The sequence below is a fragment of the Pogoniulus pusillus genome, chromosome 4, assembly GCF_015220805.1.
Source record: "Pogoniulus pusillus isolate bPogPus1 chromosome 4, bPogPus1.pri, whole genome shotgun sequence".
NCBI lineage: Eukaryota > Metazoa > Chordata > Aves > Piciformes > Lybiidae > Pogoniulus > Pogoniulus pusillus.
Window position 1 is genome coordinate 15740163 of NC_087267.1, and position 17048 is coordinate 15757210.

The 17048-nt window shown below is 41.5% G+C and overlaps 1 protein-coding gene across 4 annotated transcripts in view; it reads right to left on the minus strand.

Moving 5' to 3' along the window:
* TAFA2 (TAFA chemokine like family member 2) overlaps positions 1 to 17048 on the minus strand; it is a 237805-nt gene that overhangs the window by 27633 nt on the left and 193124 nt on the right. For all 4 annotated transcript variants that reach the window (XR_010302066.1, XR_010302068.1, XR_010302067.1 and 1 more), the window contains exons 3-4: positions 1339 to 1491; positions 209 to 333 (exon numbers count right to left, since the gene is read on the minus strand). Coding sequence is in view for 1 of the 4 variants with exons in the window: in XM_064142241.1 (XP_063998311.1) it covers positions 209 to 333; positions 1339 to 1491 (278 nt within the window). In the remaining 3 variants the exon portion in view is untranslated. The remainder of the gene's footprint in view (positions 1 to 208; positions 334 to 1338; positions 1492 to 17048) is intronic.

Below are 17048 nucleotides of genomic sequence, written 5' to 3' on the forward strand. Positions count from 1 at the left end.
CTGAAAAGGTCTGACACACTGCTTACCACATTCAAGAAATTGTAAAGCATGCTGAGAAAAGTGTGCAGGATGAGGAAGTCTTCCCATGCTTCTTTAGTTTTGTCAACTGAAGTCTTCTGTGTGTACCCAATTTGCTGAATTTCCTGGGAACTCTTTGATTATGTTTTTTTCACTTGTTGGTAACCTATCAGGTTGGTACCATACCTACCCTAGTTGTTTTCACTTTGTTCCCAGAGGAACAGCTCCATCCTTTACGATCTGGCAGAACTTTACACTCCTCTCCTTCAAGACATGGTTGCATGTGGCACCACCACTTCTGCTCCACTATTGAAGCTACAAGACAAGAAAACAAATATACTTACATGTTGCTGCAAAAGGACAGTTTCACAGATCACTATTTCACAATATTACATTATTTTCCAGGGAAATGTTACAAATAGAACTGACTGACAGATAGTCTGTGACTTTCAGCCAGCTTTGAACCTTTACAAGAAATTAGGGCTCAATTTTCACAAGGTGCTGTGTGCTTCAAAATCAATCTCTTTACCAGGGTTTGTTTTGGTTTCTTTTTTTTCCCTAATCTACTACTGAGGAATTAATTTCACTACATTTTTTTCCTCAGCCCTCATGAAATTTTAAGTAGAATCTCATCATTTGGGTTAGTATGTTTTGCCTGATCTACTACACAGTCTAGAGAAGCCCAATTAAATTTATTCCCCTAAAATGACGTATTTACAGCATCTCTGACAGCCAACAACATGCCAACAGTAAAGAGATCATTCAAGTGGTGAAAAGAGATCATTCAAATGGTGAATCCGTTCTGCTCCTCTTTCAGATGTGAAAAATCAGGCAGAATTTTCCTAACTAAAACATATGAGGCTGTGTCAGATTTAAGTAAAACTTGTAATAATTCACTGTGAATAGAAAAAATATTGTTCTAAATTGTTTTTTAAAGACTAAAAAAAACGCTAGAACTGTGTTCTTTTTGTTTGTTCCTTTATGATAAATATAAATACAAAAAGACTGCAGCAGATTAAAATTATATGCTTATGTAGATTTTGCATAAACACTTTTAATTGAGTGAATTTCATAAAGCTCTGAGGGCACTCAGATCAAATTTAGCCTCTCAAGAGGTCTCTTTCACTGGCATCCAGCAATTTTGCTTAGCAAATAATTTATTTTTCCTATCTTCCTCCCATTCACCTTGGGCATGCCCTTTAAAATACAGAATCATATTTTAGATAGGTAATTGTAATGGAGTGGTTCTCTCTGATGACATTAAGTTGGCAGAACCCCCAAGGAACATGCAACAAAAGGAAAGAACAGAAGTAGTCGCACCATCAACACAAGAAGGAGCTGCCCGTGTGGTACCTGCTACCTGCCCAGGGAAGCAGGAGCACTTCACCGTCTGTGATCTTTCTTCTATCTTGTTCTTATTGCAACATCTGTGGAGTGCCACCACCTCACAGGTTCCAGTTTTAACATGGTGAGCTGTGAAAATAAGATGAGCAATTTGATAAGATTGTGAGGTAGCATCATACTGTTTGGCTTTTGGCTTCTAAACAGAAAGGCTTTAAACTTGACTCTGTAAGGCAATCTGGTAAATATGAGACTAGAATTACAATGGCACCAACACTAAAATATAAAGCTGATTTCCAAATATAGCATAACTATCTCAGATGGGAAACACTGCTAAAGAAGTACAACTGGAGAAGGTTCCATATAGAACTTTTCTGGCACAGTGGGAAGTGGAAATGCTAGAAAACTAACCCAGAAACTACATTGATTTCTGGACCCCTATGAGCAGATGTTCAACCCTACCAAGACATTTGATTTTTGTTTCTTAAGGGAGAATCATAGAATCAACCAGGTTGGAAAAGATCTCCAACATCAGCCAGGTTTTGTTGATGCCCCTCCTGCTTTCACCATATACTGAAAACTCTATAATTCAATAGGCATTGGATCCCTGGCAGCCTCTGACCACCACATCCCCCACCAGCCCCTTTCTATTTGTGAACAACAGATCAAGCAGGGCTGCACTCCTGGTAGGCTCACATAACAGCAGTGAGATAAGAAGTTGTCCTCCATATACTCTAGGAACCTTCTAGACTGCCTCTTCTCTGCAGTGTTAAAATCCCAGCAGATGGCTGGCAGGTTAAAGTGGCCCACTAGAAAAAGGGCAGGTGACCTTGAGGGCACCCTCCAGCTGCTTAAAGAATAATAACTCAACCTTTGCTTCCTGGTAGGGTGGTCTATAACAGACTCCAACCAGGATGTCAGCCTTGCTGGACTTCCCCTTAATTCTCGCCCACAGGGACTCAACCTAATCATCCATAATCTCTACCCCCATGGCATCCATAGCATCCCTAATGTATAGGGCCACTCCTCCACCCCTTCTCCCTCACCTGTCTCTCCTGAAGAGTCTGTAGCCATTGATTACAGCACTCCAGTTGTGTGAGTCATCCCACCACGTTTCTGTGATGGCAACAACATCGTAGTTTTCCTCCTGCACCAAGGCTTCCAGCTCCTCTTGTTTGTTACCCATACCATGTGCATTAGTGTACATGCACTTCAGCTGGGCTGCTGGCTTTACTCTTATCTCTGGCCTACCACCCCCAGCCTCCTTTGGTTTGTCTCTAGTACTGTTGTGTTCAACTATGAAATGGAAGCATATCAGTGTTTAAATACTCATACAACATACACATATTTTCAGAATCTATGTCTCCAAACTTCACATCTGGGGCAGATGCACTTTCACATATGATATTCCAAAACCTTCCTATGGATGGACAGAGAAGAAGTGGCAGGATCCAGGGAAAACCCTCAAGTAAAATCTAGAAATAAAATCCACAAAGGAATAACATTTTAAATCTTTCTACCTGGCACTGCAAAGTATGGGAACATGGGAAACAAAACATTTGAAATTTGGAAAGCCACAGGATGACCTTCATCATCCCACAGCCAGTGCCCAGCATGCGTGCTGTTCTAACTGATCACCAGAATCATGCTACTGGAGGACCGATTTGGTAAGAGGAGTGCTACCAAACTACCCCTCCTCGTTCAGCACCCAGTTATCAAAGGAGGCAGAACTCAGAAAAAGACATTTTAACTGAACTTTCAGTGGAGACCGACACAAGGTGAGATATTTCTGGGGACAGTTCATTTCCATCAGAAGGCAAAGAGAAAGAAATCTGAACTTTTCATTGGTATCGACCTATACTTTACACAAGGAGGAATAATAACTATGCAAATCAATATGTACTTTACCGGTACCCCTAACTCCACTATTTCTGACACTGTTTAACTTTCTTATGCTTTGTGCAAAGCATAAATGTTGAATTCTTCAGCTACCTTTTACATCCCTAATAGCAAACAATAAACAAGAGCTTCCACAAGGACAAGGCTCTACTAAAAGGCTTTCAGGAGCCCAACATTGATCTCTGGATCCAACCAGTTGTTATTTCACAGGATCAGCTCCCAAAAGGCCTGAGAAAGGAAAATTAATTTGATGTAGTCTATAGACCCAAAGAATGTGCCTAGAGGCAAAAAACACAAGTGGCAATTAGACTCTGGGTACTCATCAACAAAACATAAACTACTAAACATTTGATTCAGGCAATTACTCATTTTTCAGCAGAACAAAGTCCATTGAACTGCCTGTCATCTTTGTCATCGTTTCCTGCATGTCAAGTTAGATTATACTCCACCATAACATCATGCTGCACTACAGCTGGAATGATGGAGCACAATGCAAGCAATTAACCCACAATCACACTGCAACATGCTGAAAAGTTACATATAAGTAAGAAATGTAGCAGGAAAAAAAGTATGAAGATTTTTGTGTATAAATTGGTTTTCTTTGTTTTCTAACTAATAATTTTTTCATTCAAGAGAGGGTGGGGAAAGCAATTCATACCATTTGCCTGAACTTTGCAATCCCTGGTATGTTCCTGTGTTTGACAATCAGCAAATACTTTCACACCTTCCAGCAGTGGGCTGTAAAAAATTACTTTTCATTGTTTTCCAAACAATTTCACTGGTACATGTGCCAATAAAACAATCTAAATAAACACACTAATTTTTTTTTTTCACAATAAGTTATAAGGTGGAAAGTTTTATTTGTGAATATGGTAGAAAGATTATTCTAGGATATATTTGGAATGTATAATATATAGCAGAACAAATGTACACTGCTTTTGTAAGTTCACATTAGTTTTTATTTTGACAGGAAATTACACATCTTATACCCACACATGTTAAGAGAAATTCACTAATTTGCATTTTATGGAAAGTACACCAAAAACTCAGGCAATGAATCCATAAAAGAATGTAAACTTCATCCTACTTAATCTTTTACTATATTAGTCCTTATTTGTACTCTTATGCATATTTTGTCTCTTTGCTCTCTCTACCTTTTCACTACTCTGCAAGGTCTGGAAAAATGACATAATATAACTGCTAGAGAAAATCACAGAATCATAGAATCAACCAGGTTGGAAGAGACCTCCAAGATCATCCAGTCCAACCTAGCACCCAGCCCTGTCCAATCAACTAGACCATGGCACTAAGTGCCTCATCCAGGCTTTTTTTGAACACCTCCAGGGACGGTGCCTCCACCACCTCCCTGGGCAGCCCATTCCAATGCCAGTCACTTTCTCTGTGAAGAACTTCTTCCTAGCATCCAGCCTATACTTCCCCCGGCACAACTTGAGACTGTGTCCCCTTGTTCTGTTGCTGGTTGCCTGGCAGAAGAGACCAACCCCCACCTGGTTACAGTCTCCCTTCAGGGAGTACAATACGCACCTACAAACATCTGTAATGGGAGCCAGTTAAAAGAGCCGTTGCTAAACTCCCTGAGAGAAATGTTCATATTGAAACAAAAGGTTTGAGAGGCTTCTTTGGTAGCAATTTGGGAGAAAAATATCAGGCATTTTAAGACCTTTGTGGAAAAAGAATGTAATTAAATTAAATGGTCACTTACCTTCATGTACAATATGGAAAAGCACATCAAAGGGTGAAAAGATAAGTACAAAATATGAGAGATCTTTAATAAAGCTGCTTTGAAATTTTCTAGGTGTAAAGCTGAAACAACCTAGAAAATTATACAGAGATATTTTAAACACTGAAAATCTAGGCCAACCATCCTCTAGCTTCTATTCACCATCTAGAATGTGTAAAGAATATCCTTTAAGTAGAAATGTGGGGATTTCAGCCCCTTATGCTATCAAGTAATTAAGTTCCAGTGCAATAAGTACAGTATCTGTCACATTCGTGTGAAATAAAAGCCTCTGTCAATTAGATAAAGAATTTCCCATCACCTAATACAAATTAACTTTAGTAAGCCACTGAACCATTCCACAAAAGGAGGATAGTACTTCAGGAGATTCACATTTTGGTTTTGTAGCCTTTTTCTCCTACCAGAGACTTCAAAGTATGCTGCTTGCTTTGCAGAAAGTGTTTGAGGATCTGAATGTCACTTCTGTAATCCTGCTAATGCAAGTAATCCTTCCTGAAATCAATGTGAAACAGGCCTGCAGAACGACTCAGAGATATCTATGTGTACAGACTGTGAAGTTTTCCTGATTATTATGCATAACATAATATATGCATATATTATGTTCCAGATGATGTAACACTGTAGCTTATCTAGGAAAAGAGACATAACCTTATCTCACCCATTTACAGTACATCCTGTAATTAACCTGCCAGTTTCACGGCATTTTTTCATGCAGTGAAATCACCAGCAGCTCTCTCATAAATCAGTGTGATACCAGTTCAACAAAATCTTCAGTGTTGTTGTGGTTTTAAGCAGGAGAGATTGCTCTTTTACCTCTTCCAAAAGAGTAAAAGAAAACCACTCACACCAAGGATTGGAGAACTGAACGCTTTAAACAGAGAGGCAATTCGTATACTCCAGTTCTACAGTGGTATAGAGCAAAGCATAGCAAAGCACAGAAAACACACAAATTCACAGTCAGACTTGGCCCAGCCTTCCTTCAATCTGGCCTTAAAACAATCTCATTAGGCCAAACCCTTCCCCAACTGTCCCCCCAACCAGAACTCAATTCCCCAGGTCTCAAACACCGCCCTCCCCTTTCCCTATACTCCACTATCCAGGCCCACATGACACAGTAAAAATTAGCCCTGCCAAGGCCAAGCTAAGCTGCAAGCCTCCCCTATACCAAATCCAGTAAGGAAGCCTGTGGCACTAGGAAGGCAGGAGAGAAGGAGAAGGGAAGGTATTGACTCTGCAGCCAGTGTTTATAGAGATGCAGTATTTATGGGAAGAAATACCAAGACTACACTTTCCGGTACACCTCCTGGACCTTTCTAGCTTCTAGGAGGTCTGTAACTCTGTGATGTGCTTGAAGGCACATAGGCTCAAACGGCCACAAGTGTTCACAATTGTGCTCCCTCAAAAAAGCAAAGCCACACAATTATTATTCTTCACCTTACATAAAACCAAACACACTTAAAAGACTGTGTCAAAAAATGTGGGAGAATTCTCCCACAGTGGGATATGTGCTGTAAACATGAGGGAGATGTCCTTGAGCTTGCTGGCTCAGGAAGCTAGGCTGTGGTCAAGTGAGCAACCTACAGACACCTGCAGAGAGCTGGACCTGCCAGCCCCTGGGGCGGACACAGCTCCAGGGGACTGAGCCTGCCAGACTCCTGGGGTGGGAACCACAGGTTGTTTTGCCACAGGGTAACCTATCTGCACCCTGCACGTGGCTTTGGGCCAATCTGTACTGTCCACTTGTGCCAGCCCTAGGCTGGCTGGATACACCTCATCTGAGCACTATATAAGAGGCTTCGCTACCCTAATAAAGCTGTACTGATGCATAGAAGCTGCTGAGTCGAGTTGTCAGCACCCCGATCTCGCCTCTCACCAGCCTCCAGACCCCGACACAAAAAGAAGTGGCAAAGACCCCTAAATCCATACAAATTCTAGTATTTCTGGTTCCTTGAGGACAAGTTTAAATTCCCTTCAGCTAAAGGGAAGTCATATTTGCATAATGCAGCTGACACTAATTTATGGCCCTTACTCCTCTACTTCTGTGCAAAGTTTGTCAGAGGTGAGCAGGCGACAAGAGGTGTAGGTATTTAGTGCAGATGCAGTGTTACACACAGACCTAGCGTTAAATATAGGAAAGTCTTCTGAATTCCATTTTTCATTGCAAACTCTATTTCCTTGCCTTGCCACAGAAGCATTCATTTTTTATCCTGACACTCAGCTGCTCAGTCATTTCAATCTTTCCTTTCCTGCAAGTTGCACGGGTCATGCCTTAACACATACAGGGGCCATTAGCAAAGAGGAAGAAATCATGTTGCTATGGGCTAGATGAGACAGTCAGAGGCTGCTTCCCTACTGTTGCAGTAGCCACATATAAACAGGGAAGGGAACAGGAAAAAAAAAACCAAACATTAAAAAGGCTCTATTATGTACTCTCTGCAAAGGCACTGGCAGGGCTGGGTGATACAGCTAAACCCATCTAATGACTAACAGCCTCTGGAAGAAAAAGAAGATATAGTGTCCCTTTCTCCACATTCTGTTCCCTTACCTGCATAAACACTGTCATTTGACAGTGATGACAGTAAGCCAGGGATTTAGACTGGCAGGAAAATATCCCCTGCTTCTGTAGGGATAGCTCTCTACCAGTTTAGCACCTACAACTGGGTGCAGAGGCTTAGTGAGAAGCAGTTTCAGCCATACGAAAGCAGCAGGAGCAGGCAGCCACGGATACATGATCACCTCCTGCAGAAACCAGGCTTACAAACACTGCAGCTCTGCATTATTAGGTGAAATCAATGTGTTTTATTTTATTCTATTTCAGGTAATATTTCTTAGGTCAGAAAGACTACATAGAGTGTGCAAACCTTCATTTGTTTGTGGCTACATGGGTTTTAAAGCTTCTCAAATAAACAAGCTTTAGATGAAACAAGAAACAACAGATCACCAATAAGGAGACAAAGGGAAATTCCTCTTAGCCAGGAGTTTCAATCCACATTGTACAATCCATATTATATAAACTGGCTTTTTTTTCATCTTGAATATAATCAGGAAGATGTCCTACATTGAAATACTATAATGGCCTGGTCTTTCAACATTGTCATGTAAGTAGCCTTTATTCATGTAAATTATATCCAGATTGAAGTACTACAATGGAACTACCTTTTTTTAATAACCATCTGCAAGAAAAACAAACAATATTTCAGAAGATTTTTCAACCAGCTTCATCAGTTTCCCTGAGTGATTCTACATCACAATACTCACGAAAATATGTGAGAGGGCTTTATGATATCAGAAAAATAAAATTAGTGGTTATAATGCATCACTTTTCAGAGTAGGCTCTATATCACTGTCCTACTCCTAACTGACCAGGAAAAAAAAAGGATATTCTTGTTCACTTAGTCTGTTTGCTTTGTTCATAATGATTGACAGGGAAAACAAATGTAGGTTATCTTTCTGCTACACTTCAGCAATTTCAATATGTCATATCAGTCTCAGTGTGTCACTGTAGATAGGAAGGATACAAATAAACTAGCGAAATCTCCCACACACAGAAACATGCACTCACACAGAGTATTGTTGCATCGGTAAGTGTTAGTAGCTGTCACATCTAAGCAATCAAAATTGTATGGAAGCACAGCTAATCTAGGACTTCCATCTCCGCTTTCTCTGTTTAAACATCAGGCAAAGTCCATTTCCTTCATTGCAGTATTTTTCAATATTTTCTGTTATATCCACCTAGTAGCTGAATTTATTTTGCTCATACTCTGTCAGCAGTGTCGGTGATGTTGCTGCAGTTGTGTTATCTGAGAACATAAGCAATGTGAATCATAGTATGCATTGGGTTGGGAGGGACCATGAAATGTCACTTAGTCCAACTCCCCCATAATTAGCAGGGGCATCTCTAAATAGATCAGGTTGCTCAAAGACCCCTCAAGCCTGACCTTGAATGTCTCCAGGCGCAGGGGCTCCACCACCTCCCTGGGCAACCTGTCCCAGTGTCCCACCACCCTCATAGCAAAGAACTATTTCCTAATGTCCAATCTAAATCTGCCCTTCTCTAGTTTAACATCATTGTCCCTTGTCCTAGTGCTACATGCCTACCCAGCTTTCTTGCAGGCCCCCTTTAGGTACTTAAAAGCCACTATAAGGTCTCCATGGAGCCTTCTTCAGGTTGAAAAACCCTAACTCTCTCAGCCTTTGTAGGAGAGATTCTCTGCCCTCTGATCATTTTCATGGCCCTCCTCTGGACCCTCTCCAGCAGGTCCATGTCTTTCTTGTGTTGAGGGCCCCAGAGTTGGACATAGTACTTCAGGTGAGGTCTCACCACAGCAGAGTAGCATCAGAATCACCTCTCTCAATCTTCTTTTGATGCAGCCCAGAACGCAATTGGCCTTCTGGACTACAAGGGCACATTGCTGCCTCATATCCAGCTTTTCATTCACCAGTACCCCAAAGTCCTTTTCCACAGAGCTGCTCTCTACCACAATTCCCCAGCCTGTATAGATAATGAGACTTTTTGTTAAAGATAAAGCTTTTTGTTATTTTTTTCTTGTGAATCTTTTTGATAAAATCCTTAATTTGACTGTTCGTTAGTGTAATCAGGAAAAAAGCAGACAAGACTTTGGGAACACAAGCCCCAATTTGCTTGTGTAAACACAAAACAAAGCACACTTTCATATTAGCTCAGGAAAAGCAGAGGCATATCCCACACCAATCATAACCTCACCGCTTCTGGCATGAGCCAGTAATGCCCAAAGAAGCAGTGGTAGATACATGTTGAGAGGAACCTTACTGAAGATGACTTTTAAAGATCAGACTCAAAACTTTTGTGCAGTGGTTTTGAATCAGAATTTCAATGACAGAATCAAAACTTTTTATTTTCCAAAAGGGTGACATCTGGGTTTGCAGCCAAGACAGTAACACTGATGACTGCATGTGTAGCACCTGTCACAGTGGCTGAGCAAATCATGATGTATAACTTAAACATAGAATCATAGAATCAACTAGGTTGGAAGAGACCTCCAAGATCATCCAGTCCATGGCACTGAAAAATAGGATGAATTAAATGTATGAAATATTTTACACCATCATTAGAGATGCTCATTAGAGCAGAAAAGAAGCTGTTTACAAATTTTGGGTTTGGTTGGGTTTGGGTTTATTTTACATTTTTATACTACTATGGCAAACAAGGTTCTGGTGTTTGGATTTGGGGTTTTTTAATTAAATTCTCTAAACAAAGTATTTCATTTGGAAAAAAAAAATCAACAACACTTGCTCTTTTGATTTTTTTTTCTTCCTTTTTTTGGTGAGAGAACTGAAAAATCAATTACAGACACAGCTGTAATTCCTGTGTCCTCGGTGGTTACAATAAGGCATGCCACAGTCATGGTGCATCTCAGGAAAGGCACTCACGCTGCTTCATTTTCCAGCTGATACATGGGGCTCTGCTGTAGAATCAGCAGGGGAAAAAAAACAACACAATTTTGTGCTGTCTCATTCTACATTATCATTACATTTCACATAACTACTTAAAAACCTATTTAGCTATCTATCCCATCAATGCCACACATGTGTAAACCTATTTAGCTATCTATCCCATCAATGCCACACATGTGTAAAACATCCGAATAGTTCAAAGTAGTGTGCAACTTAAAACAAATGCCACATTTTATTTCTAAAGAGAGAGTTTCTGTAGTAGGAATCTGCTAATTCTCTCAGTGATATCTTTTCCAAATACCTAGAATTGAGGATGTGCTAAAGAACCCTCACCTTAGAATGGCCCTTGATTAAACATAAAGCCCTTGAGGGGATCAGAGAAGCCTCAGAATGCTAACTAGCACCATAAAAGCACTCTGACCTACTCAGACCAGCACCATCCACTGGAAGTGATCAGCCCTTGGGCCTTGGAGGAAACCATAGAATCAACCAGGTTGGAAGAGACCTCCAAGATCATCCAGTCCTACCTAGCACCCAGCCCTAGCCAGTCAGCTAGACCATGGCACTAAGTGCCTCATCCAGTCTTTTCTTGGACACTTCCAGGGACAACTGCCTCCTTAGAATGACTGCAAACTATGAGTTATTGCAGACAGTGCTTTAGAAACTCTCATCAGATGAAGGGGGAAGAGAATTTTGAGGTCATGTAAATTTTGCCAGCAGAAATTTTGGGGAAATGTGTAAATTGTCATGGGATTCTCAGTGGAAAGACCAAGGGCAAGGAATGGGAGGTGATCAGGGTGCATTGAGGAGGAATAAGCATGGGTGAATAAAGGGGACAGCATAAGAGAGGCTGGTGAAGTATAAACAGCAACTGAACGATACATGTGCCTGGTTGAGCCCTGTGCTCAAATACTACATTCTCATTAAATCCCATTTCTTTTCTTTCTTTTGTTTTTCTTTTTTTTGTGAATTAACTGTCTTCTGTGAGTGGGTATATGTGAATGCTAGGGAACTTTAAGCCAAACTACTTGGTGACAGACTAAGAGATCTGGTTAACTGCAACTGGGCAAGGGATCACAAAACTCATAAGCTTGTGAATCCAGCAAAAGCAACTGGCAATACGAGATCACCTTGCACCAGCTACCAGTAAGGCAGAGCATTTAAGACTAGCTACTAGAGTGATTCATTTTATGTATATATATATATATATATATATATATATCACTCCACTAGCAGACTTCAATTCTGATCAGCCAGGAAAGGAAAAGAGGAGTGGGCCATCCATTATGTGATTGCTGTGTGCATTAATGTTGTTGTCAGGAAGAGCATTTTGTTCTATCTGCACTGATCTGCATGGCTGGCTCCTTGTCTAGTCTGTGTCTACTGTGGAGTCTCCCTCTCTGGAGATATTCAAGACCCACCTGGATGTGATCCAGTATGATCTGATATAGGTGGTCCTGCTCTGGCAGGAAGGGTTGGACTAGGTGATCTTTTGAGGTCCCTTCCAGCCCCTAACACTCTATGACTCCATGTGTGTCTCTGCATGTCTATGCATTCATCTATATGTGTCGAAGGAGAATCCATGCTCAGCCTCACCACTCAGGGATACGGATTTGGAGCTCCACATCTATTCAGCTACTGTATTCAGTAACGTCTGAGAGATGTGAGCATTATAAACCTTTTGGAAAGAAAAAATAAGCAAGGAAGACAGGGGACATCTGGCAAAATCACACAGAACCCTCAGCCTCTGTTCCTAAGAAATCTTGACAGTATGTGTACATAATTCTCTCAAATTAGGCATCTTACCTGCTAGATCAGCAGATCAATAGCTGCTGAGAGGCATATGCCAAAACACTGCCAGGAGTGAAGCAGAAGTCAGTCAGAACAGTCTATCTTATACCAGAGGGCACACAGACCTCTTTTGTACTTGATTTGGGTAGTGCTGTGATATGGACAACTCCTTCCCATGCAGTGTCTCCTAAACTCCTACAAATACACTTTATTGAGAAAGCTTTGAGTACTTACTGCATTCACATTTCCATGTCTTGTACCTCAGCTCCAGATATTAAAAGTCAATTGGTCACCTGGAGCACCAAAAAAGTCCAGATAGAATACATATTGTGCTCTACTTACACCAGTGAAGAATTGGTTTAGCTTAAATATACAGCATTGCTTCTCCTCTCTCTTTTACTCTGGTGTCTCTTTCATCTTGGCTTGTCAGGTGAGCTGGTACCTAATATTCTGAACCATGTGGGTCTGGGTTAATCCAATAATACAAAAGCATCTGGTTCTTTATATTTTTCTAGCAGAACATCTACATTAATTAATGTATATTAATATTATTTATATTATAAAGTAACACAGGTCCTGAGCAGCATTTAGTTCTATGATGGTGGATGAAAGAGTGGTCAGGCATTGGAATAGGTTGCCAAGGGAGGTTGTGGAGTCACTGTCCCTGGAAGCATTCAAGAAACATGTAGATGTGGCACTTTGGGACATGTTTTAGTGGTCATGGTGCCATCTCTGGAAGTGTTTAAGACCAGGCTGGATGAGGCTTTGAGCAGCCTGATCTGGTGGAAGGCTTTCCTGCCCATGACAGGAGAGGTAGAGGTATATGATCTTTAGAGTCCTTTCCAACTAAAGCTGTTCTATGATTCTATGAACCATGTGAAAAACAGAGTAGATCACTTGGACAGATTATTTTTGTGATGCCACCTGTAAGCAGCACATACACAAAATATCCTGCTAACTGCAGCCTCTCCCAGACTTCATGGATTCAATGTGGTGTCTTCTGGGAGAACCACTTTAAAATAACGGAGCTAGTTCTTGATAAGTGGGTTGCCTCTACCAGGCAATTAACCCACCTAGTCCACTTGGGGGAAGGATGGTAGACAGAGTTCATACAACCACCCTCAGCAGACAGCATCTCTGGCAGCCTTTCAAAACCAAGTTAATGAATGATTTGCTGCAGTCATATTGCCAAGTACACTTTTCTGCACAATGCCAAAGAAAAATCTCATCCATCAATTTGTCTGCCAGCCACCAGTACAGCCATCTGTGTGGGAAGATTTTTTTCCCTTTTGGAAAAAAAAAAAATCAAGGAAAACTTCACTGTAAATGACTCTAAGATCAAGCTTCAGACATTCCCATAGCAAAACCTCTGCACTGAAGTGGACTGAAGGACTGAGTTATCTCCACCAAGGGATAAAAATACTGCAATAACACAGCAAGCTGGCACAGTCTCAGTTGGTCACAGAATCCTAACATAAAAACACAGATGGAGCATTTCATGCAGGATCTCTTGGACATTGAGAGCTTGCAGCCATCTGACTTTATCCTGCTCTTTATTCTGAGGGTAGTTTTATTCAATCAGTCCTTTGGCAAGTGTAAGGCAGTCTTGCTCCAATAAGCTTATCTTCTCTTCCACAAAAGTCAGAACCTTTTTATGGCAATGACTCAAAAATGTCACCTTTGCAACAGACTTTTAGTCAAAGATGGGAATTCAAAACCACAACTAATTATCATGTAGCCTGAAGGATAATTTTCTTGTCTTCATATCACAGAATCAATCAGCTTGGAAAAGACCTTCAAGATCATCAAGTCCAACCTATCAACCAACATTAGCTAATCAACTAAATCACAGTACCAGGCTCTTTTAAACACTTCCAGAGATGGGGACTCCACCATCTCCCCAGGCAACCCATTCCAATGGCTGTCACTCTGTGAAGAACTTCCTCCTAACATCCAGCCTAAACCTACCCTCGCACAGCTTGAGACTGTGTCACCTCATTCTGTCACTGATTGCCTGAGAGAAGAGACCAACTTCCACCTGATCACAACCTCCTTTCAAGTAGTTGTAGAGAGCAAGAAGGTCCCCCCTGAGCCTCCTCTTTTCCAGACTAAACAACCCCAATGCCCTCAGCTGCTCTTGACAGGACTTGTGCTCCAGACCCCTCACCAGCCTTGTTGCCCTTCTTTGGACTCCCTCTCAGCTTAAAAGATTGTCCTCCTTAGATTCTGCTTTCCGTTTTGAAGTCAGATGATCACTAGGTTCATGAAACCACAGTGGGTTAAGAGGCAAGATCACAAGCAGTGATCGTTTGGAATCTTGCAGCTCTTTGTATGTTCACCCTTTGGAAGAGAAGGGCAAGAGGCTTCTGCGTGTTCTCCCAGTCCTCACAAGCTCAGCTCTCTCGTTGCAGCCAGCCAGACAGGTCACTCACCATCTACCACCGCAGGTGCCAGGATACAACCCTGTGCAGCGTAGCCATTTCATTTGCTGAGCAGGGGAGCAGTCAGGGGAGGAGGCTGGCAGTAGCAAATGCTGTATGCTTCCCCATAGGTCTAAAATAAAGCCTCTTTGCTATTTTGCAGGCTAGACACTGCCTGTGTCTCTTTCTCTAGCATCTGCAGGCTGACATCATCCACAAGATGAGCCTGTGTAGAGCTGGCAGAGAAACACCCAGGGCGAGGCACAGTTTATAAATACAGCGAGAAGTCAAAAGCCCCAGGAGCTCTGAGGCTGTTATCAAACATGTGAAGCAAACGATACATTAAAGTGTGTAGATACTTTTGAAATTAACAGGCTGAGGCTTGAGATTACTAATTACATGATTTCATAGAGAAAAAAAAAAGACCAATCCAGCACTCAGGCACTGAAAAGAACATTTGGCACAAAGACTTTTTATTCTCTCCTACTCTCTCTGCGGGCCTTCTGCCAAATATCTGGAGTCAGCAAGAAGCAGTAGCACATGTCTCAGAGCAGCTTTCAGCAGCTGACAGAATACAAAAGAACCCCACACTCTTTCCTCACTCCCAAGGCTTCAGAAGACTGTAGTTTACGGAGTTGATGAGGAATATGTTCCCCCCATTTCCTTAGATAACTCTCACTATTAATTTTCTTTGCTTACCAGCTGACACAAATGGTCTAAGAGCACATTACACTAGGTGTCAAATCAGTATGTGCTTAAGGACATGCACAGGGTTAACCCTCCAGGGAGAGTGACCTTGAACCTGACCCTATGTGGTCTTGACCTCTCCCCAGGGGTGGGTCTGAACACCACCAGGTGATTCACGGTTAGCCCACTGCCCCTTCCTGTCTAAAGGTCTATAAAAGCAGGGGGGACACTTGCTGTTCTCTCTCTCTGTGCTCCCCGCCTCCCTGCTTACCAGCATCACCATCCTGTGCCTGGTTCTTACTGTGGAGCCATCACCCACGAGGCAGACAAAACCATTACCATCAAAATCTGGTTGTATTCACACATTTTGTATTTTGTTTTTTCCCTTCCCTGTCCCTTTGTAACTTCCCTACCTCAGATACCTTTTTAATTTATTGTTAAACTTTTCTTTGTTTTTAACTTCCAAATCAGAGTGAGATTATTTGGGTGTGCTGACCTTTTCCTCTCTCTACATCTAATTCCTTTCTTTTGGGAAAGAAGGGTGAAGAAGGAAGGGCACTCTATAAAATTGTTATTGGTTCTATCAAATATACTTGAGTCTCTGGGAATTTAAATTAGAACTGAGACAGGACACATGAGAAAGAAAAAAAAAAAAAGAGGTTTCTACCTCCACCTATTTTAATGATCCTCTGCCACAGAAACCTCGCCTGAAGCAATGTCTTAAGGGAAGAGTCTCTACCAAACAGCATTAATGTAACAAGGTGAAGAGGTAAATTCAATACCTCTTTTGAACAGCCTGCTTTCAGGCTTCTCAAGCTTATTAGAAAATATTTCAAGCACCTCAGTGGACATTAGGTGCCTCTGCAGAGACAGCAAGGACAAGAAGCCAAGAGGACAATCATGGTTACCCCAAAGAAAGATGCAGCTGGATCCTTGTGCTCTATTTCCAGCTCAGGACACATCTAGCTCCTTATGTGTGACCTTGCTTCCACAGATAAGGATTTTAGTTATTGGAGTGCAGAAACTTATTTAGGTAATAGATCCTGGTAATAAGAAATTTGATTCATAAGTAATCCACTGAATCAACCAGGCTGGAAGAGACATCCAAGATCATCCAGTCCAACCTAGCACCCAGCCCTATCCAATCAGTTCCATTTGGTAGCCTTTGTGTGTTATTCTGCTTTTTGCTTTTGGAAAAAAAATGCTTAGTGCCCCTTGTTCATCTCATGCTAACATTCTTCAGGATTAAAAAAAAAAGCAAAGGACATCTAGATTGATTTTGAATGTTTTTAATAAATTCAGCATCTTCAGAGAGGGAGACTCCACAATCCACCCTGTTCCAGTGTTTTGTCACCCTCATGTTTCCATGGAACTTCCTATGCCTCAACTTCCACCCATTGTCCCTTGTCATCAGGCATCACCAAGCAGAGCCTGACTCCACCCTCCTGGCACTCACCCTTTACATATTTATAAACATTCCTGAGGTCACCCTTCAGTCTCCTCTTCTCCAAGCTAAAGAGCCTCAGCTCCCTCAGACACTCCTCATAAGCAAGATGTTCCATGTGATGGTTTTGGAGTTACCCACACACACACTTAAGAAAATCATCCAGCCTAGACTCAGACGACTGGCAATTAAGGAATGAAGCTATCTTTACAGCTTAGCACAATATGCAAGCAGATTTTTACAACATATATACAGC